Source organism: Prionailurus bengalensis, chromosome D3 (genome assembly GCF_016509475.1).
Source record: "Prionailurus bengalensis isolate Pbe53 chromosome D3, Fcat_Pben_1.1_paternal_pri, whole genome shotgun sequence".
Classification (NCBI taxonomy): domain Eukaryota; kingdom Metazoa; phylum Chordata; class Mammalia; order Carnivora; family Felidae; genus Prionailurus; species Prionailurus bengalensis.
In genome coordinates this window covers 20,651,890-20,675,828 of record NC_057356.1, presented here as the reverse complement: position 1 = coordinate 20,675,828, position 23,939 = coordinate 20,651,890, and the positions used below count along the sequence as shown (strand labels likewise).

Sequence of the window (23,939 nt, the reverse complement as noted above, 5' to 3'; positions counted from 1 at the left end):
TATCAATTTGGTTGCTTACGTTTGTGATGAATTGTTTTATATTTTTGGGGGCTCCCGTATTCAGCGCATAGACATTTATAATTGTTAGCTCTTCCTGATGTATACACTCTGTAATTATAATATAATGCCCTTCTTCATCTCTTGTTACAGCCTTTAATTTAAAGTCTAGTTTGTCTGATATAAGCATGGCTACCCCAGCTTTCTTTTGACTTCCAGCAGCATGATAGTTCTCCATCGCTTCACTTTCGATCTGAAGGTGTCCTCAGGTCTAAAATGAGACTCTTGTAGACAGCAAATAGATGGTCTTGTTTTTTTATCCATTCTGATACCCTATGTCTTTTGGTTGGAGCATTTAGTCCATTTACATTCAATGTCATTATAGAAAGATAAGGTTTAGAGTCATTGTGATGTCTGTAGGTTTCATGCTTGCATTGATGTCTCTGGTACTTTGTGGTCCTTGCAACATTTCTCTCACAGAGTCCCCCTTAGGATCTCTTGTAGGGCTGGTTTAGTGGTGATGAATTCCTACAGTTTTTGTTTGGGAAAACCTTTATCTCTCCTTCTATTCTGAATGACAGACCTGCTGGATAAAGGATTCTCAGCTGCATATTTTTTCTGTTCATCACATTGAAGATCCTGCCATTCCTTTCTGGCCTGCCAAGGTTCAGTAGATAGATCTGTCACTAGTCTTATCAGTCTCCATTGATATGTTAGAGTATGTTTATCTCTAGCTGCTTTCAGAATTTTCTCTTTATCCTTGTATTTTGCCAGTTTCACTAGGATACGTCGGGCAGAAGATCGATTCAAATTACATCTGAAGGGAGTTCTCTGTGCCTCTTGGTTTTCAATGCCTTTTTCCTTCCCCAGATCAGGGCAGTTCTCAGCTATGTTTTGTTCAAGTACACCTTCAGCCCCTTTCTCTCTTCCTCTTCTGGAATTCCTATTATATGGATATTGTTCCGTTTGATTGCATCACTTAGTTCTCTAATTCTCCCCTCATACTCCTGGATTTTTTTTATCTCTCTTTTTCTCAGCTTCCTGTTTTTCCATAATTTTATCTTCTAATTCACCTACTGTCCTCTGCCTCTACAATACGGGCTGTGGTCGCCTCCATTTTATTTTGCACCTCATTTATAGCATTTTTTAGCTCCTCATGACTGTTTCTTAGTCCCTCGATGTTTGGTGCCATAGATTCTCTGCTTTCCTCTTTGCTTTTCTCAAACCCTGCGATTAATTTTATGACTAGTATTTTAAATTCATGTTCCATTATATTGCTTAAATCGTTTTTGATCAATTTGTTAGCTGCTTCTGGAGCTGGAGTTTCTTTTGAGGAGATTTCTTCCATTTTGTCCTTTTGGATAGTCCATGGGGTGGCACAGAACTGCAGGGCACTTCCCCTGTAATTTCTGGAGTAACTTGTGTTGGTGGGCGGGGCTGTAGTCACACCGATGTCTGTTCCTAGTCAACTGCTGGCATCACAGTCAGACTGGTGTGTACCTTATCTTCCCCTCTGCCTGGGTCAGGATTCACTGTGGAGTGGTGTGGCCCCCCAGGGGTCATGCATCTTTGCATTTACCTAAAGGAGTTGAAAACAATGTGTAGAAAAATACCCTGCACAAGTATGTTGACAGCGGCTTTATGCATAACTGTCCATACCTGGCAGCAGCCAATCGCAATGCCTTTCAGGAGGTGACAGGTGAGTAAACCCCAACGATAGAATATTGATCAGAGCTACAAAGATATGAGGCACCAAGACATAAAAAGACACAGAAGACATTTTGTTGCATGTTGCTAAATGAAAGCAGCCAACGTGTAATGGCTGCACGCTGTGTGACTCAAGCATGTAACATTCTCCAAAGAGAGAAATCTATTTAGACAATAAAAGCATCAGTGGTTGCAAGGGGTTGAGAATAGGGAGGGATGGACAGCTGGAGCACAGAGGTTTTTGTGGCAGTGAAAGTGCTCTGTATGATTCTAAAATGGACATATATCAGTGTATAGCTCTTGACCTATTGAATGAACAATGTCAAGAGTCAGCTTTGCTGTTGTAAATATAGACTTTGGGTGACAATGACTTGTCAGTGTTGGTTCATGGTGTATAAGAAGTGACCACACTCATGCTAGAGTTGGATGATGGGAAAGACAAGGTGGTGGAGGGGGTTGGTGTATTTGGGAACGCTGGAAATTCTACTAAATTCTTCTGTGACAATAAATCATAAAGTCTATTGATGTTTTTAAGTATTCGGTAGGCAAGACCAAACATATGGGCATGTCTGGGTCTCGGGCAGCAGGGGGCGCTGTGACCTGTCTCTGAGCCTTGTGTGCTGTGATCCCAGCTGGGAGCCACCTGGCTCTGGTTCTCACTGTGGCTTAGCATGTGGGTGCTCTCAGGCCCTTGGGGAGCCCCAGGTCAGGCCCCACAGTTTTCGCTCCATCCCCTCCTGGGGTGAGATTTCCAGACAAGGGTCAGGTTCAGGGTTCAGGCTGGGGCTGGCCAGCGAGGGGGAGCGGGCTGGTTTGCATGAAGGGTCTCTCCCTCCCCTTGGGCTGCTGGAGGCAATAAGAGAGACTCTGGGAGCCCGGCTGAGGGACATTGAGGACACACTGCTGAGCAGGGGTCTCCACCAAGACCTGGGCTCCTCTCCTGCTCACACTGCTGGCTTACTGCACAGGTGGCTGGAGACTGGGATCGGGGCTGGAGACGAGAGGACTGTGGAACCATGTATGGGCCCTGTCCACTGACCTCTCTCTCACCCCGTGTCTCTCTTCTGACTTGCAGGGTCCTGGGCCCAGTCGGTGGTGACTCAGCCATCTGCAGTGTCCTAGCCTGTGAATAAGACTGTTACCACCTCCTGCACCAGAAGCAGCAGCAATGTTGGGGCTGGAGGTGTGTCCTGGTACCAGCAGCTCCCAGGCAGTGTCCCCAACGTTGTCATCTATGGTAGCAGTGCTTGGCTGCGGGGGTCTTGTCCATATTCTCAGGCTCCAGGTCAGGGAACGTGGCCTCCATGAGCATCTCTAGCCTCCAGGCTGAGGATGAGGCTATTATTACTGCTCAGTGTGGGACCACAGTCTCAAAGCTCACACACTGATCCAGGCCTGTGGGGAAGGGAGACCCAAACCTGCTGTCCCCTCAGCAATGGGACTTCCTGTGCAGCTCACACCCCTTGGTCGACACAGCTGCTTCTTTGTTCGTTTCTTCTAATAGTAGAGTTAGACAAGGCTAGGGAATTTCGTCTAGAAATAGTGCCCTTGTTCTCTCAAATTGTGCCCATAAACCCAGCCCTACTCTGCAAAACATTGTCTGATTTTCTTCCGTTGGGCAGGATTTTGCACACCTGGGGGCAGGCTGTTCTGGGAATTGAGTCCCCGTTGGGTCAGAAGCAGGCAGATTTCATGTGTTCCTGATCAGGATAGATGACTGTATTGGGATCCGTCCCTGCACACCCTCTGGTGAACACCAAGAATGTGCCAGGCATGACCCTTGGGCTTAGGTTCAGCGTGAGTGCACTAGGGACAATCTACGTCCTCATGTTGCTGAAAATGTCCTGGGAGAGAAAGGGGACAAAGAAGTATGAATAGCAACACATAAGATGTTTCTGGAGAGTGAACAAGGGTGAGGCAGTGAGGTGGACCTGGAACATTGGAGGGGTTGACAGGAACTCCCTCGAATCTGACATGCTGTGATGATGTCTCAGTGCTGCATAGATGATCAAGGAGCCAGAGGGGAGCATGAGGAGGGGACCAGGCAGAGGCTGTTGACTGCGTCCCCGTCAGACCCCTCCTCCTCAGGTCAGGGGTCCAGGCTCAGGTCCTGCTGGAAGAGCTGTGCTGAGAGGTGGGTCCCAGGGAAGCACCTCTGCCTTCTGACAAGGCAGAGCTGCCTCTTTCCAATCCCTTCCCCTGTGGTCCTTGTTGATGGACTCCCCCACTCCCACAAGCAGTAGACAGAAGAGGAATCCAGGTGAGGGCCCGGGGGTCTGACCCTGCTCAGTAATCTGGGGTCAGAGGTAGGAGGAGCGCCCCAGCCTTCCCAAACCGTGGGATGTGGCCGGTCCAGGCTTCTGTCTGACTGCTATGCCAGCCGCAGGACACATCATTCCTCAGGGGCCAGGTCTCTGGTCAACCTGTCTTCCACTCATGTAAACCCATGAGGGAGTGTCAGGATCTGGGGAGGCTGCGGTAGGGAATGGAAGGGTGGGTGGGGGTGAAAAGGTTGCAGCCTAGTGATGGGCCCAGAGGTGAGGGATCTCCCCCAGTAGTGAGGAGGGGGCCGTGGAACTGGCAGGAGTCAAGAGGGCTTTCCCTTCCCCCAGGCGTGATATTCACATTGCCTTTCACGTGCTTTGTCACCTGTAACGGGGCCAGAAAGGGGTGCTGTGGGCACGTGTATGAAGCACACGGGTGAGCCCAGAGCTGTGGACCCAGCACCTGGCAGCCATCAGGATCAGCTCAGAAACGAGGGTCCAGACAACCACGGGCCTCTAACTGGGGTGCCAGTTTTGTCACAGAGGACAGGATATTTCCGGGGTGTGAAGGTATGTGGGATAGAATGGAATAATTCATGTGGTTTTGGCCAGCAATCAGGGACAGAAGTCAGAGCCACCAGGGGACCAGCCACCAGTGTGCTCCCTAGATGATACTCACCTGATAGAACCTGGGGCTCATCACCACCCAGGCTGCCTGTGCCCTTAGGTTAGCTCCTCTCTTCTTCCTCTGGCTCATTCCACCTGTGAAATCCCAGGGCACGGGAGCTGGACAGACGTACAGCAAGGGCGTACCTGAGTGCAGCAACTCCACCCACATGGGAATTTCTGGATAGAAGGAGACTTTCAGGAGCCCAGTCTCCGTAACAGAGCTTTAGAGGTCAGAGTCTGCATGTCCATCATGACCTGGGCCCCTCTCCTCCTCACCTCCCTCCTTCCCCACACAGCTGAGAGCCAGCCTCATCCAAGGTGGGTGGGAGATGTGCCAGCTCTGCTCCAAAACCTCACTCTCATTCACAGTGGACTCCTGCCCTGCTCAAACTCCTCTGGGTCCCTTTAGAGTGTCTGTGAGCCAGGCAGGGCTGACTCGGCCACCGTCAGTGATCAAGGTCCTAGAATGATGGCCAGGTTCTCTTATACTGGACACAGTAACATTGCTGGCAATGAGGCAGAAGCTTGGCTTCAGCAACACCTGAGCCATGTTCTCAAACTTCATTTCAATGGAAGAACAAACACTAGCCCTCTGGCGTCTCCACTGAGTTTTTGGATGCAGGGCAAGCAGCCTGGCTTCCCTGAACATCCCTGGTCTTCAGGCTGAGGGGGAGGGTGTTTATTCCTGGTCAGCGTGGAAAAACAGCCTTGGAGTTGCACAGTGCCTCAGGCCAGTTGGGAAGCGACACCCCAACCCTGAGCTCCCAGGTGTCACCCATCACCTGAAGACCATGTCACTGGCCCCTGAAGAGACAAGAGCTGGGTTTCCGCTGACAATCGTGTGGACCACTCAGGATTGGAAGACATAATAATGTGAGGATAAAAGGTCGGATCTGCAGAATTAGCAAGTGCATGGGAAGTATCATTACGGATCTATTTGGCCTTTGTGACTATATGTACATTCACGTGCTTTCCCAAAGGGGAAACACAGATTTCAGGGTTAAGTAAATGGATACTTATTTTCCAGGTCTTTCTGTTCCATTTGGAGATGCTGAATTCGTGTGTTCAGCTGGTCCATCTCTCTTCCCTCCAGGAGACATGTTCACCAGGGTCACCAGCCCCCACGCTCCCCTGTTTCTTGGGCCTTGGCACATGTTCTGCCCTCTGACCCAGGGCTATCCCCCTTCTGCAGGGACATTGGTTGGGTCACCCTACAGATCCCACCTTACATACCACAGCTGTGCTCAGACCTCTCTGTCCCGATTCCCGTGCACACTGCACATGTACCTGGGCAGTATCCCCGTCTGCATGTCCTTGGGGCACCCCGTGTGTCCTTCCAGGTACCACATGCAGTGTCTGACAACAGGAGACACAGTTGCAGCTCCACGGATACAGTTGACAGAGGTGGCCTTTTGCGATAAATCATAGTCTTCACTGAGGTGCTCTGCCCTGAACACCTGCTCTCCTGGGCTGATGCTGATGGTCAGGAATCCCAGGGAGAGTCTCTGTCCCTGTGGACAGCTCATCCCCCAACCATCTACGGGCTCCACTCTGCTCTTGGTCAGGACACTGATTTTGTGACATAGCCTCAGTGCTGCTCTCACGGAGCTCAAGCCTCATGGGGACAACAGACAGAAACCCCCTGTGCTGTCAGGGGTGGGCTGTCACTCCCTCAGTGACTACAGTGGTACCTCTATCCAGGCTGCACTCTGAAGGAAAGTTTTGTGTCCCAAACCAGAGCCACAGGGGCTGTGATCTCAAGGACAAAGCCTGACTTTTCTCCACCTCTCCATCACTCAGATGAGATAGCTTTGACAGAATCTTCGGGGTCCAGGTGGCCTGGGGTACTAGAAATTCATTCATCTCGTCACGGGTTGTTGAATGAATAATTGCTCTATACACAACATGATGGACACAAATTGTGGGGACTGTAGCTGTTCCCACTGCAGAGAGTGGTCAGCCCCAAATCCTTTTGCCTTAGAAGCTCTGTCTTTTGGTAATTTTCTGAGTATTATGGTTCTGAGTGCCTAAGTAGAAACCCCTCAAAGGGTCTCATTGGGCATCATGTTGACCTTTCCTACCTGGAAGATTAGACCCACAATACAAATAAGTGATTTTAGAAAAAGGATATAAACCCCTCTTATACTGAGACCAGAATAAATTCCTGCACAGCAGGACCTTTCTCTTTCCCAGGAGGGTCCTTCTCAGGTTATGGAAACACAGGCATCAGGGAAGCCAGTGGTGGGAAAGGAGAGGTTCACCCAGAGACCAGCAGGGGGCACTGTGACACTGTGTCTGGGGCTCTCTGCAGGACAGGGGCATCCAGCTGGGCAGTCCTCCACTGACAGAAAGCAAGGACTTGGGCCCCTTGAGTCCAGTGGGGCCAGGGCAGGTGTGTCCGGTCAGGACCTGGAGGAGTCCCTGGACCTGGGCCTGTGTGGTCCCCACAGCTGCTGCTTCCAGGCCCACCCGTGGGGAATGCAGTGCATCAGGAAGTCTCCATGTCCAAGGGCCACAGACCCTGTGTGTGCACATGGAGAAGAGGCAGGGGTGGGTCCCATTTGCCTGAGCAGCCCCTCCTCTGTGACCCTGTGGACAGGGGATAAGACAGGCCAGGGGCAGCCCAGCCCCAGCTCTGTGGCCTAAGAAGGGGGTGTCACCATGGCTTGGATCCCTGTCCTCCTCGTGCTCCTCTGTTACTGCACAGGTAGGGATAGGATCCAGGGCGCCAGGGTGGGCCCGCAGCCAGAGTCAAATCCTTGTGGCCAAGCTCCCTAATCTCATGTATGCTGTCCCTTGTCTTCCCTCTGCTGTGTCTGTGTTTCAGGTTCCCTGTCCCAGGCTGTCGTGACTCAGCCAGCCTCTCTCTCTGCATCTCTGGGAGCAACAGCCAGACTCACCTGCACCCTGAGCAGGGACATCAATGTTGGAGGCTATAACATATACTGGTACCAAAAGAATCCAGGGAGCCCTCCCCGGTATCTCCTGTACTACTACTCAGACTCCAGTACACAGTTGGGACCTGGGGTCCCCACCCGCTTCTCCGAATCCAAAGATGCCTCGGCCAATGCAGGGCTTCTGCTCATCTCTGGGCTGTAGCCTGAGGATGAGGCTGACTATTACTGTCTATATATCATGGCAGTGGGAGCACCTGTCGTTACTCACAGTGATTCAGACAAAACCCTTGCATCTCTTTTATTGAGAAGTTTCAGTGGAGGCTTGTGTATGGGACACTCCACTGTGGGAACACCTGTCTTTGAGGAGGAAGGAGTGACACAGTGTTATTGCCTGAGACAGCACAGGCATCCTAGGAGTGCACACAGGTGAGGGAATAGAGCCCAGTACACATGCCCCAGGGTCTACAATAGGTAGACCCTTTGTGATTCTACAAACCCAGTTGGAGGTTTTAGTCACATTCGGTTTGCAGAAATGAGTGAGTTTAGATGTCCTAGCTGAAGCCCAGAGGGTATCTGTGTCCTGCTAAAGGGTCAATCAGGGAACATAAAAAAAAGTCTACGGTTTGATTGAACGACCTTCCTCCCCCTGGGACTGGGCAACATAAGGATGGTTTTCCTGGAAAGAAACCTGGTCATGAGTACACTGCCTTCTTTCTCTCTTAGGACCTATGGCTTCAATACTCATATACCTAATTGTTGCCCCCTCCCCCCACCAATTTAATCCACCTTTTAACTTTGTGTCCTCCGGAATGCAAGAATTCCATATATGAATGATGGTTCAACAAGGATTCCAGCCCGGGGCACCAGAGGATCCCCTCCTCCTAAATCCCATGGACCAGACCACCAAGGCATTTCACTCAAATCACCTGTCAGCATGTTAGTATAATACCATGCTCTGGCCTATAACTGCACAGAAACCTAGACGGACAGACAAGTTTATGTATGGACAGCACACCCCCACTGTTCAACATGAGCCGCTACTGAAGATGAGACCTCTGCCCAAATGGCAAGGATTTGTCATTGTTGATCTAGCAAGCGGGAACACAGAGGCCAGTTTTAGGCGACAGGCTGGAGCAATGGTCACCTGAGTATGGTAGAAGGTCCCACAGTGACGAGTGGGCTGGATGCAAACAGGCCCGTTAGACAAGTCACCTCAAAATATCTATAAGCCCTAGCTGACTCCTACCCAGACAAGGTACCAAAAAAGGGGAAAAAAAGTCCACAAATTTCACACCTCCTTACCTTCCCCTCTTGACCACAGCCCCCACCACTGCCTCCTGGGAGACCATCTCTGCTTTGCTGTCCTGCCTGCTGCTCCCTTACAGTGTATTCCCTAAACTTCTATCTCCTTTGCTCTGCTTGGGTGAATTCTTTCACCACCCATGCTGCTGGCCTACACCTGAATGGGTTGCCCAACAATCCAAAGTTTACTCCTAAATTAGTCTAAGAAAGCAAAAACCTTTGTTGCACAGGTGGTAAGGAGGCTGTAGTGAAAATGGCGTCCCCAGTCTCACGGGTAATTATGACACAAAGGTGCCACAGGCCCACTAAACTGGGACACTGGGCTGGTGCTCCTGGAATAGACTTTCCAGCACAAACAAACTTGAAGGTTAAGGTGACAGATGTTTCCTAGGGTCTGGAAACTCTCATGACTAACTCCCCCAACAGCAGGCCCATCTGGACCAAGAGAGAGACAGAGGCATAGACAGACAGAGGGAGAATGTTCTCCAGTCTGTTTGGTTGGCCAAAAAGTTGCACCCAAACAGGTACATTTTCCAGATTGTGAACACCAGGCAGAATATGCTCACTAGTCATAAAGCCAAGATATTAAGGTCATACAAGATGAAAGAGAAATCCACATCCATGGATATATATATATATATATATATATATATATATATATAATTATTATTATTAGTTTATTCTGGCTAGGCCTTGGTTTCTTGCAGCCACACTAATCACTAAGAGAGATGTGGCATGGGGTTGGGAACTGAGGGGTGCTTTACAGTATAACTTCTTTCATGGAAATTTTCCTGAGATTGACAGATTACCTAGTATCAATCTAACTTATTCCGCAACTAATTTATACTAACACATGTGTCTTCTTGAAGTGCTGAGTGCTCTAAATGCTTTGAAGACCTAAGCTCTGGGGAACTAGATGGCTCAGTTGGTTAAGCATTCCAACGTTGGCTCAGGTCATGATCTCATGGTTCATGGGTTCGACCCCATATCGGGCTCTGTAATGACAGCTGAGAGCCTGGCGCCTGCTTCCAATTCTGTGTCTTCATCTCTCTCTGCCCCTCCCCTGCTCACACTCTGTGTCTCTCTCTCAAAATAAATAAATAAACACAGACAGTGTAAAAGTGGGGAATGGACAGAAGCCTGAGACAAAGGAGAGGTGACAGGGTGCGCATCCAAGAGGGTGTGAAATTTTTCTGCTCAGGAGACTAGAGAGCAGGATGCAGCCATTTTAGCCTGTAGCAGACCCACACTTACCCACCCCAGTGAGCGAAGCAGCACCACCAAATGGAGAATGGAGGCATTACACAGAGCCCTATCCATCTGCAACCTCTGGGCACATCCCCCAGAACAAGGCAAACCCCTTCCATGGGCTGAATCTGGGGACCATATTGTGCTACAAAGTTTCAGTTCTAGGAGACACTGGATCTAGCTTCTTTCAATTTCATTTTGTTTGCTTGTTCGTTTGTTCTTTTGTTTGCTCCAGTTTTTGTTGTTGTTTTTATTTCTTTTCTTTCTTGGATTAAAAAAAAGAGCAAAACTTTTTACTCTATTTTATTTTCTTCATTTTGTATAATTTTAATTTTTAAAAAATATTGTAAATTTGTAAACTGTTTTTCTTTTCTCTTTTTTCTCTTTTCCATCAAAGATCTCTCATCAAGCAGACCAAAACACATCTAGCATCTAGTTTCCTTTCTTTGCTTATTTTTATTTTTTTTATTTTTATTTTTTTAAAATTTTTTAACGTTTATTTATTTTTGAGACAGAGAGAGACAGAGCATGAACAGGGGAGGGGCAGAGAGAGAGGGAGACACAGAACCTGATACAGGCTGCAGGCTCTGAGCGGTCAGCACAGAGCCTGATGCGGGGCTCGAACTCACGGGCCGTGAGATCATGACCTGAGCCGAAGTCGGACACCCACCCGACCAAGCCACCCAAGTGCCACACTTTGCTTATTTTAAAAAATTTGTTTAATTTTAATTTTTAATTTTAATTTATTATTATTTTTCCCCAAAGTGACAAGATGGAGAAATTCACCCCAAAAGAACGTAAAAGAGAAATGATGTGCAGGGATGTAATCAACACAGATATAAGCAAGATGTCTAAATTAGAATTTAAAACCATGATTCTAAGAATACTAGCTGAGGTTGAAAAAAACATAGAAGACACCTGAGAAGCCCTTTATGCAGAGATAAAAGAACTAAAATCTAGTCAAGCCCAAGTTGTAAATGCTATAACTGAGATGCAATCTTGAATGGATGCCATGACAGTGAGGATGGATGAAACAGAGCACAATCAGTGTTATGGAAGATAAAATTATGGAAAATAGTGATGCCGAAAAAAAGAGAAAAACAAAGGCAAAAGATCACAATACAGGATTTAGAGAACTCAGGGACTTACTAAGAGGAATACGTTCATATCATGGGCGTCCCAGAAGATGAAGAGAGAGAAAAAGGGGGAGAACATATATGTGAGCAAATTATAGCTGAAAAGTTCCCTAATCTAGGGAAGGTACAGACATCAAAATCCAAAAGGACAGAGAGCACAAATTAGATTCAACAATTAATGTCCATTACCAAGGCATATCATAGCTAAATTCACAAAATACACAGAAAAAGTGAGTCATGAAAGCAGCATGGCGGAAAAGGTCCTTAACCTCTAAGGGAAGACAGATCAAGGTCGCAGCAGATCTGTCCACAGAAATTTGGAAGGCCAGAAAGGAGTGCCAGGATATACTCAATGGGCTGAATGGGAAAAATATGTAGCCAAGAATCTTTCCTCCAGGAAGGCTGTCATTCAGAATGTAAGGAGAGATAAAGAGTTAACAGGGAAACAGAAGCTAAAGGAATTTGTGACCACTAAACAAATCCTGCAAGAAATTTTAAGGGGGAGACTCAGAATGGAGAAGACTCCAGGGTGCCCAGCCTCTTCGCTGGATCCAAAGATGCCTTGGCCAAGGCAGGGCTTCTACTCCTCTCTGGGCAGCAGCCTGGGGACGAGGCTGACATTACTGTGCTACAGCTCATGGCAGTGGGAGCGGCTTTCATTGCTCACAGCATCTCAGATAGTGAGCAAGCGAGAGAAAATACCTGTGCACAAAGATCATGATCCCAACAACTTTTCAGTAGGAAACTTACCTGTAGACACATGCACATGGGATTCTTCTGCTGAAAGATCTTTCCTTGAACAGGGAAAATAGAAATGCTTATGTTTGAATGTAATGTGAGAAAAAATTGGGCATCCCAGGAAGACACTGACAGTTGACATAACAGAGGCCAACCGCACGTCCCCACGGGGTCTGGAGAAGATGCACAGAAATAAATACTGTGTCTGCACCTGAACGTGCTGCCCAGCAAACATTCATCCACACATCAGTGTCACCATGTGGTCCTTAAAGGGCTTTGTGTCACTACTGATGTACCCACAGGTGATATATGGACAATAACCCTAGTCATAGTCAAAGTTCCCTCTGTCTGAACCAGCTATTGTGAATCTGGACCAGATCCTGCAGACTCTCCCTGCCAACACCCCCCAAACCCTCCCTCCTCTTTTCCCATCTCTTCCCCTGTCCCTCAGACCCTCAGTCTCTACCTCTGGCTCTTCAGGTCTGACCTCCATCTCCACGTTAGGATTTCAGAGGAAACTAGAAGTGATCTTGCTGTAGTTTCCTATCTCCAGGGTCCATCCCTCGGGAGGAAAATGGACAGAACATACAGTTGCATATATGTAGTCCCCTCACATTCCCTTCCAGTTCTCGGACAACTGGGGAGTCCCCTGACCCTCTGCCAACCCCTTTGGATCAGACCCCCAAGCAGCTTCACCTCCATCCCTGCCCCATTACACAGGAGTGTCTGTGTTTGGAAGAAGCAAACATCTCCCAGCCAGTGCTGACTCACATCTGCACCCTGAGAAGTGACACCGTATATAGGCACTAGCAGAAGGCAAAGAGCCATCCCTGGTTTCTGATGAGATTCAAATCAGAGTCAGATGCACTCCAGGGATCTTGGGTCTCCTATCATTTTCCGGATCCAAAGATGCTTTGACCAGTTCAGGTTTTCTGATATCTCTGGACTCCAGCATGAGGAGAAGCTGACTATTACTGTCTCATATGCCATGATAGTGCTAATGCTTATGTAGTGCGTCAGTCCCATTGGGAAGTGAGACAAAATCTCCCTTCACCCTCTGGGTCTGGTGACATTACCCTTCAGGTGGCTCAGGGGGTGAATTTTGTGCTCAGATCTTCAACAGACCCTCAGTTGTCCCAGAGACAGATGATGTGACACTGTCATATCCTTTCCTTCAGTTATGTTTTTATACTGACGACCCATTCTCACCGTGTTCATGTTTTCAAATGCAAACTTTGTTGCCGAGAGGTAAAAAAAATATTCAGTGGAGATGTCCGAGAACAAAAGGTGTTGATTCCCAATCAGCTCTAGGGCTCAGTCGCAGATGGTTTGGGTCTGATTGCTTCAATTCTGGGCTTCAGGTTGCAAAAACAGAATGAGGAGATAAATGGTAGTCTATAGAGAGGCAATAAATCATCACTATATAAAAACAAAAGCAGTTCCATTTATAGTGATATAATTATGCAATTCTTAAGGATGTATTTTGGAAAAATTGAAAGTCTTGTATATGGAAAACTACAAAGCATCATAAGAGAAATTAGAGAAAACTGGAATGAATGAATAGATATTCCATGCTTGTGGATCAATATGCTGAATTGAGTTAAGGTAAGAATTCTTTCTTTTCTTTTAAGTTTGTTTGTTTTGAGAGAGAGAGAGAGAGAGAGAAAGAAAGAGGGAAAGAGAGAGAGAAACCCAAGCAGACTCTGCACTGTCAGCACAGAACCTTCTGATGGGCTCGATGCCATGAACCGTGAGACCACAATGTGTGCAGAAATCATGAATAGTACACTGTGCCACCCTGGTGCCCCAGAAATCATTCTTTCTAAAATTGTCATTCAGTAGCTGGTGTCAATAGCACCCTAGCACTGTAATGCCCGAAGTTCCGAAACCTCCCACAAAAGTCCACCAGAGTCGTAAGTCAAAGCCAAGCGGCAAGGGTCGTTTATTGCAGGTTCGAACCTGGTCCCCCGCGCACTGGTCGCCGGTGACGCAAGAGGCCACGATCAGGGTTGGTACAGCGCTTTTATAGACAGAGACAAATAGCACAGGGGAGGTTTCAAATTATGAGGGGCCTGATTAGTTGATTTTAAAGTAAGGACATTTGTTGTTCTCTGATTGGGCGTCCTTTGTCTGTCCTTTGGCGGGAAGGCTTTGTCCGTTACTTGTGGCGGGAGGAAAAAGGGAGAAGGGGGAAGGGGGTAGGGTAGGTGAAGAATGTGCTAAGCAAGCAGGTTTACAGAAGCGAGAAATGCCGGTTAGTTTATGTACAATCACTCATTCCATCACATATCAGACTACATTTAGGAAGGTTTACAACCCATTCTACTACACAGCGGGTTACATTCAGGAAAGGCCTCACAATGCTCGTAGCAAACAGCAAGCAAAACAGACTTCTCAGCAATTGTATTTCTTATCAAAGATCCATAATAAGCAGAAAAGAGGACTTTAGCTTTAAACTAAGGCAGGGCTGTCATTTGGATTTAAAGCTGTTCTTTTCAGCACAAAACAGACAAAAAATGGAATATGTCACACAAATAAGCAGAAAACTATTTCAAAGAAAATATTTAAAAAACAGTATTCAGTTATCTACATGTATCACAAGAAATACACACAACGATGAAATGGGGTGTATTGTGGGTATGCAAGGCCAGTTTTATATTAAACAATCAGTCAATGTAATCTCCAATATTAACAGGCCAAATAAGAAAAAACCTGGGGCACCAATTTGGCTCAGTTAAGCATAGGACTCTTGATTTCAGCTCAGGTTCCTGAGGTCAAGTGCTCCATGGGGCTCCACGCTGACAACATGGAACCTGCTTGAGATCCTTTCTCACCTCTTCTCTCTCCCCCTCCCCAGCTCAAGCTATCACTCTCTCTCTAAATAAATAAATGAATACACTGAATTTTAAAAAAGCCTGGTCTTATTAATCAATACAGAAAAAGCATTTCACACAATGCAAAACCTATTCATGACAAAGAATGAGAATGAATGAATGAATGAATGAATGAAAAAGACAACATTTCTCAGAGAATGAAAATAGAGGAGCACATCCTCAGCTTGATAAAGAAAATGATGAAACACCACAGCTAACACACACTGAGGTGAAGCTCTGAAAGCTTTTCCCCCAGGGTGGCAGCCAAGGTCATCATGTCCAGTCTCAACACTGCTGTTAGCCATAGGACTGGATGTGCCTGACCAAACCATAAGGCAAGTCAATCAATGAGAAGCATACAGACTAAGGAGAACAAGAGCCAATTGTCTCTATTTTCAGGCCAGAGGATGATATACGGGAAAAATACAAAGGGAGCTATGAATATGTATGTAAATATATGAATTCAAAGGGTAATAAGCAATTTCAGGAAGGTGGTGGAACACAAGATCAACGTTGAAAGATCATTTAGTTTCGTCTATACGAGCAATAAACTTTTGAAAAAAAGGTAAAAATAACACTTCAAACCACTCCATGATGAAGTATTTGGGTGAATATTTAACAAAACATGTACAGGACATGGATGCTGAAATCTCGACAATGCTGGGAAATGTGATCAAAGTGGATCCAAAACCGTGGAGGGATATGTTGTGTTCAAGGATTAGAAGAGTCAATATAGTAGAGATGACAATTCTTCCCAACTTGTAGAGAAGTGTAATTCAATTCCTATCACAAGACAGAGTGGTGTGGATGGAAGGTAGACACAGTGGCCAAAGTAACAGAACAGAAAACTCAGAACCAAACTCACAAAAGCATGGATAAGAAATACTTATGGATACTTATGGATAAGAAAACCTTATTGACAAAGTTGCAGAAGCCTTTCAGAAGAGGAAGGATGGCCTTTGAACAAATGTCCACAGAACCACTGGATGTCCATCGAGAGAAATGAATCTCACCGAAAACTGTCACTTCATAAAAAAATTCACTAAAAGGATTATTGACATACTGTAAAGTATACAGTTGTAAACATAAAAATGGAAAAAGTCGTCAGGCTCTAGGGTTTGTATAAACACGTTTAGATAAGACTCCATTAGCACAAGCCATAAAAAAACTGATCCATTGGACTTCATCAAAGATAAATTCATTGTTTTCCCTTTCCTTGATAAATCACTTAGCCACTAAATGAGCTAAAAAATCGCAGATTAAAACAAAACCCAATTTATTGGACACTCGTTGGCATCCATCGCTACAATGCATAGGAGCTGAAAAACATTCCCAATGCTTACAGATGCTACATCGCACTTCAGTGCAGGATATGATCTCTGCAGCATCTTCTGCCAGATGTCAACAACTTACCACTAACGGGAGGTAATGTTTGCAACTCACAGAGACCAGGACTCCTTCTGAGCGTGCAAAACACTGCAGTCATCAAGGGCAGTATTATGGGATCACGTTGGCCATGATTCAGCTCAAGGATGTGTGAACAAACGGAGCTGAGGAAACCAGCTGGGCTCTCAGGGCTGTTGGACACAGTGAGGTATGTGCCTGTCAGCCAAGAGGGGGCGCTGTGGGAGTACCCTGTGGTGTCTTCACAACTGCTCAGAGCCTGGGCCTGGGGACTGGGCTCTGGGGTCCCTGATGGGAAGTCGGCACGTGTGTCCCTTCTGGTGTGGCAAGGTCCCCCGAGCAGGGACCTGTGCGTTGTGCATGCAGGTGCTTCCTCCCAGGGTTCTCCCCAGTGGTGAAGCCAACCTCCAAGGTCCCCAGGGTGTGTCCTTCAGCTGGGCTGAAGCACCAGGGCTCAGGGAGGGGCTGGGCAGTCACTAGATGGACTTCATTTGCATGGACAGCTCCTCCTGTGGCAGAGGGTGGAGGAGAAAAAGAGGCCCGGGGCAGCCCAGCCCAGTGTGGGTACTAGGGTCTGTGTCACCATGGCTTGGACTCTTCTAGTCCTCATGCTTGTGTCTCAATGGACAGGTAGGGGCTTGCCTCAGGGACACAGGGGGATCTCAAAGGGTGCTTGCCATGCTCAGCATCCTGGGACATTTTCCCCCCATTTCTGGTTCCATCAGTGACCAGTGTCTGTGTTTGCAGGTTCCCTGTCCCAGCCTGTGCTGACCCAGCCGTCCTCCCTGTCTGCATCTCCGGGAACAACAGTCAGACTCACCTGCACCCTGAGCAGTGGCTACAATGTTGGCGGCTACCACATATACTGGTACCAGCAGAAACAAGGGACCTCTCCCCAGTATCTACTGAGGTTCTACTCAGACTCAAATAAGCACCAGGGCCCTGGGGTCCCCAGCCGCTTCTCCGGGTCCAAAGATGCCTCGGCCAATGCAGGGCTTCTGCTCATCTCTGGGCCGCAGCCTGAGGACGAGGCTGACTATTACTGTGCTACATATCATAGCAGTGGCAGCAGCTACCCTTACTCACAGTGACACAGATAACGAGGAAGTGAGACCAAAACCCCTGGGTTCACAGTCCTTGTCTCCGAGCCTCTTTTTTTGAGAAGCTTCTGTGGAGGCTCCTGTAGGGGAGAGTCCTCTATGGTGAGACCTGTCCTTGAGGAGGTTGAAGTGACACACAAGAAATTTAATAGAGAACATTTGGAATCAACAGAGACCTAGAAAGTCAAAAGACACACAGGCAAAATGAGATCTATGTTTTTCTGAATTACAGGGATGAGGTAGGGGTCTAGTATTCAATGCAAAGAAATGCACATCACAGACAGAAGAAGAAGAATAGTGTAAATGTTTGGAAAACAATGTGTGCAGGGCCCCTGGGAAATGATGGGACACAGAGGACTGTGACCAAACAGGCCCTGCTGGCCGCCCCTCCCCCCCCCACGGTTTCCCCCACCATGTCCATTTCCTAGTGCAGTTGTCTGTGGTGCCAGCTGGCTTCCCAGAGCAGGTGCTCGTACTGAAATTTTTATTCAGTTGAAGAGACATGAAGAGTTTCTCCTGTGTGTGTGGACCTTGACTGCTTTTTAACTCAAAATAATCTTCATCCCAGGGAGCCTGGGTGGCTCAGTCATTAAGTGTCTATTTCTGTTCGGGTCATGGTCTCCTGGTTCGTGGGATCGAGCCCTTCATGGGGCTTTGTGCTGACAGCTCGGAGCCTGGAAGCTGCTTCAGATTCTGTGTCTCCCTCTCTCTCTGCCCCTCCCCCACTCATGCTCTGTTGCTCTCTGTCTCAAAAGTAAATAAACACACAAACATTTTTAAAAAATAATAAATAGGGGCGCCTGGGTGGCTCAGTCGGTTAAGTGTCCGACTTCAGCTCAGGTCACGATCTCGCGGTCCGTGAGTTCGAGCCCCGCATCGGGCTCTGGGCTGATGGGTCAGAGCCTGGAGCCTGCTTCCGATTCTTTGTCTCCCTCTCTCTCTGCCCCTCCCCCGTTCATGCTCTCTCTCTGTCTCAAAAATAATTAAATGTTAAAAAAAATTAACAAAAAATAATAATAAATAAAAAAAACTTCATGCCGAGTGGCTCATCGAGGAGAGGCCTGCCCTTGTGTCCTGCAGTACCAGAAAGAATTTGCTATGGCCGAGGTCAAAGTTTGCTGTCTGCGTGCTTCTCTTGGATTTTGACGGTTCCCTGTCTCACCCGTGGGTCTTTCATCTATTTTGAGTTCATTTTTGATTACGGTGTAAGAAAGTGGTGCAGTCGTTCTTCTGCACGTTGCTGTCCAGTTTAGTCCACACCACTTGTTGAAGACACTGTCTTCTTCCCATTGGATATTCTTTCCTGCTTTGTCCAGCATGAGCTAGTGTATAGTGTCCTGGACTTGACACTTTCCAGGTTCCTCTGTCTCCCCAGGAGTCATTGTCAACCTGTGCTCACCCAGACTTCATCAGTGTCACAATCGAGGAAACAGAATCCCCATGAGCAGGAGACCCAGTGACAGCGAGTGTCACTGGAGTCCCATCAGCAGGGCAGGACTTGCTTTGAACACCTGCTCTCCTGGGGTGAGGCTGACGCTCAGGGATCCGTGGGTGAGTCTCTGTCCCCATGGGCGGCTGAGCCCCCAACCATGTCTGGGCTCCAGGTAGTGCCTGAAGCTGATCAGCGCATTGATTCTGGGACAGCAGCCTCAGTGCTGCTCCCTTGGAGCTCAAGGCCCACGGGGACACGAAGCACACTCTGCATCCTCTCAGGGCTGGACTGTCACCCCCAGACACTCCAGTGACACCTCCAGCCAGGATAGGCCTCTGCTGAAACGTCTGTCTCAACTCAGGGCTACAGGGCCTGTGACCTCAGAGACACAGTGCCCCTTATCTCCACCTCAGCTGGAGTCAATATGGGATCTTTGAAAGAATTTTCTGGGTCAAATTGGCCTTAGCTAGTGGAAAATCATTCCTCTAACCAGCAGCGGCTGACTGAGCAATTTTTCTATCCTGAACACGGTGAACACAAGACACAGTGACCATTCCTTTACCCACCCGGAGAGGAGTGTGACCCCTCATCGTTCCATGCAGCAAACTCTGTGTTTGTTCATTCCACCAGAGAGATCAGTGTGAAGTTCACTGGAACAGGCTCCTCATGGTGTTTCCCAGGGCACCATGTTGGGCTTTCCTACTTTACCTGTTAGACCAGACCTAATATGCAAAATCTTTATTAAAATAATAATAAGAATAGTAATAACAATAATGAATCAAGTGATTTAAGCAAGGTATTGGCCCCTCTTCAACCAAGAACTAAATGTCACGTATTTTCCATTATGTTTTCACGCATTTGGCAACCACTATTTTAAATCATATTCTGTCTGCAAGAAACATGGGTCCGGGGAAACACACTCGCAATTGAACCTGTACCTTCCCATTGAAACTGTCACTGAGTTTAAATCACTCTTTCGGAGCTGAGTTTTTGGAAAAAATGACACACATCCGTTTTAAGGTAACAGTTGTCTAATAGGTGATTACACATAAAGTCTACAAACAGGTCCCTGTCAGAACACCTGCAGCTGTCACTCCTTCCCTCCTAGAACTTCCTGCAGGTTTGCCCTTTGTGCTCTGAGGTCAATGCCACACACAGCCTCTCTTGGCAGAGCTCTTGCAGAGTTGGGTCTATGTGCTTGCAGAACAGATAATAGGAGGGAATCCGTGCCCACAGTGTGCGGAGGACTGTTTCTAAGCTGCTGGAAATGGTGACAGATGACCGAGTTTTTTAGGGCTTAACCCTTCTAGGAACAGACACGAGGGCTTCTACACAACCCGGAAAGGACTGCTCCCCAACTCCTCAGGGCTGTGTGAACATGTGTGGAAGGGGAGTTCCGGAGACCAGGGAGGAATCCCATAAGAGGAACAGCCAGCCTCCTGGACGGAAGGGAACACCTGTCCATGGAGACCTGTCACTGTTCTGAACTTGATCATGATCTCAAAGGAGTGTGTGCCAGAGATACCAGCTCAGTCTTGACCATGAATGAGGAAGGGAGCAGTGGGGAGGCTGGAGCTGTCTCTCTGATGGGCTCTGGTCACCATGTCACACAATGGCGTGTCTGTGACTGGACACTAGGGGTCACTCAGGGCCTGGTTCTGAGGGGTCAGGGTTATTGACTCTTGGGATCTGCCAACTGGCACTGACTTTGCCTTCTGCTCAGGGCTCCCATCTATGACCTCTCCACCACCTGGCCCCACACAGCCCCTGCCCTGCCCACCCCTGTCCTCCTCAGGATGAGGAACCAACTGGGGCCTGTGAAGGGTCAGAGAGCTGGGGGTCTCATGCATGGATGGGCCCTCCCTCTCTCAGAGGATGAAGAGGGGAAGGAGGGGTTAGGGAAGATCTGCTCAGCAGTGGGGTCACACAGGGCAGGAAAGGTGATGACCCCCACCATGGCCTGGTTCTCTCTCCTCCTCATCCTACTTGCTCGCTGCACAGGTGACTGGATGCAGAGACAGGGGAAGGGGCCCTGCTTCCTCCTCTTGTCTCTAGACCCCAGCCTCATCCTCTCTGTCTCTTCTTCTTCCAGGGTCCTTGGCCCAGTCTGGGCTGACTCAGCAGCCATCTTCAGTGTCTGGGTCCCTGGGCCAGACACTCACCATTTCTTGCACTGGAAGCCCAGCCAACATTGGGGCCGGTTATTGTGTGTTTTGGTACCAACAGCTCCCAGGAATGACCCCTAAAGCCATTCTCCATGAGCACACTTGGCCTGTGGGGGTTCCAGACCGGTTCTCTGGCTCCGGGCCTGGCAACACAGGCTCCTTGACCATCACTGGGCTCCAGGCAGACGACGAGGCTGATGATCACGGCTCAGTGTGGGACAAGAAACTCATTGCTTATGCAATGCCCAGTCCTTTGGGGAAGTGAGACAAAAATCTGCTGTTTCCCCATCAATAGGGGTCCTCTTGCAGCCTCCCCTCTTTGGCCAAGTCAGCTGCTTCCTTCGTTTGCTGTAAACTGTAGTGTGAGAACAATGTCAAGGAACATTGGTTAGCAAATGATCCATATTCTATTAACCTCAGGTCCCCAAGCCTGTCCTCGGCAGGAACACATTGTAGGAGATTCTCCTTCCGAGGAGAAACTCCTGGGTTTCAGGGGCCAGCTGTCCTGGGGACAGAGTCTGTGACAGGTCAGGACAGAGCCAGAAACAAAGGGTCCAGGTGTGTCTGAGTGTTGATACCCTACTGCCCAGATAATGTGCATCCATAGCACTTCCTGAACACCTAGTGTGTGCCAGAAATGACTCTAGGGATGTGGGACCCATGTGGACGTGACAGGAAGGGTCCCCATGTTCAGGGATTCGACAGTGTCTGGGAGAAGAGAGAGGACACAGAACCTAAACGTGTTGTAAAGGAAGGTTGTGTCCCAGGATCTTGAGGAGTGGTGAGGTCTTTGGGGTTAGAGCTGGAGCACTGTAGAGTTTGATAGTGAACCCCAGACCCGATGCCCAGAAATGGCATCCCAGTTGTGCACAGATAAGGAAGGATTAGCAGGGGAGCAAGAAGGTGTGACTTGGCAGGGGCTGTGGACTGAGCAATAGTCAGGTTTGGGGCTCTGGGTGAGAGGTGGAGGGTGGGGAAGGTCAGGGGCCTCACGATGGGAAGGAATCAGTGGCTGAGGATGGGGAAGGGAAGGAGAGGAAGAACATGAAGACTGCCTCTGTGTGAGCTCCTGTGGAGTTACATCAACTTTCTCTGAAGTTGTTCAGATTTACTTTGCACGAATCCTGGGAAAAGGGCAGTGTTAGTCCAGCTCAGTTGGTGGGACAAAAGTCAAAATGTTAGGTTTGAGACTTATAGCTAGGCATTGTAGGAAGCTATGGAAATCAGGTTCTAGTCCAGGTTTTAATGAACAGGATTAGAATCAAGTATTTACCCATGTGTTTATTGAAAAAATTTTTTCCTCTACAACCACGCTTGTTTTTACTCCTTACAGCCAAATGGACATTCATTTGTTTGCAAAATAAGTGTGATTTCAAAAAGAACTTTGTGTGATGATTATTTACCTAACTACAGCAAAATAACTGTTGACCGTATACACTCTTTAAAACCTGCTTTGCTGGGACTTTTATAAGAAAGCTCTACGGTGAACATTTAGCAGCCCCTGCAGGCCAAAAGTCCAGCCAAACTGGTGCCAAAAACCTGCCATCAGACTTAGCCTGCAACGCCTCTATAAGTGGGCAATTTCTCTGTGCTCAGGGTCCCAGTATATCCCAAGTTTCCTGCACCTTCCAGAAAATGTCCTGCTTGACGCACTGGAAGAGTTGCTGGGAACTCTGTAAGCAGGTGGCAGGCTGATACTTCCAAGAAGCTGCATTGGATCCATAAAGCCAATGTTAGGACAAAATTACTTTTCTTCTCCTTCAACACAAAATGTATTCCCCTTCTTCATACTTTTTCCCCCAAAAACACATGTCTTACTTTCCTGGAACACATAGTCATTTTCCTTATTATTGTTAGTAGTCTAAATTATATTTGTTAGAATTCCTAACTCTAGATACCTCAGTTTTCTAGTGAAAATTAAATAGGAAGCAACTGTGAAATGTTTGCTATGCCAGTATTCTTTAGATTAGCAACTTTATGACTACATTTCACAATTCCTAGAAACATAATAAAATATTTAAATAAAGAACAACCCAAGTTTACTAATGGGCCCATATTTATCTTTATAGTTTTTCTATACTAAGACAAAAGTAGATAAAGAGATGGTTAGTATGAATGTTTTATTATTTTATCTTGTTTACCATGCAAAACAAATAAAGAACTACAATTGTTAGGAAGCTATACTCTCCGTAGCAATTGGTAGATTACATGCAATCCCTATCAAATGTCCAAATGTCTATTTTGCACTCTAAGAAAACATGATTGTAAAATTTCTGTGGAATTGCAGGGACTCAGAACATCCAAAAAATCCTGAAGAAGAACACATTTTAAGGACTGACAACTCTAGATTTCAAAACTCACTGGGGCACCTGGGTGGCTCAGTTGGTTGGGCGTCCAACTTCTACTCAGGTCATGTTCTCACAGCTGGTGGTTTGAGCCCCGCGTTGGGCTCTGTGCTGAAAGCTCGGAGCCTGGAGCCTGCTTCGGATTCTGTGTCTCCCTCTCTTTCTGCTCCTCCTCAGCTCACACTCTGTGTCCATCTGTCTCTCTCTCAAAAATATATAAACATTAAAAATTTTTTTTTTTAATTTCAAAAGTCACAAAACTAACTTACGAAGCTACAGTCAAGACCAATGTGGTACCAGCCTATGGACAGACATAGAGATAAATTAAACATATCCCAGAGGCCATAAAGAAATCATTCATCTATGGTCAATTGATTTTCAAAAGGGTTCTCAGAGAATGTAGTCGAAAAAAAGGTCACTCCAACCAATGGTGCTGGGCCAAGTAGCTATCCACACACAAAAGTATGAAGTTAGACCCTTACCACATACTATAAACAAAAATGGATGTAAAATGGGTCAAAGATCTAAATTTTAGAGCTAAAACTAGAAAGATCATAGAAGAAAGCAAGAGGGAAATCCCCATGATTTTTGAGCTTGGGAAGAGATTCTTCACGTAGGATATCATAAGAAACACCAAAAAAAAGGGGGGGGTGGTGATCATC

General features: G+C 47.4%; 2 gene segments (V, D, J or C); both read left to right on the top strand.

Moving 5' to 3' along the window:
• LOC122470388 overlaps positions 1–23,939 on the top strand; it is a 901,179-nt gene that overhangs the window by 140,160 nt on the left and 737,080 nt on the right.
• Positions 7,299–17,621, top strand: LOC122470945. The segment is given in 2 exon segments: positions 7,299–7,344; positions 16,983–17,621. Coding segments are annotated over 2 exon segments (390 nt in total).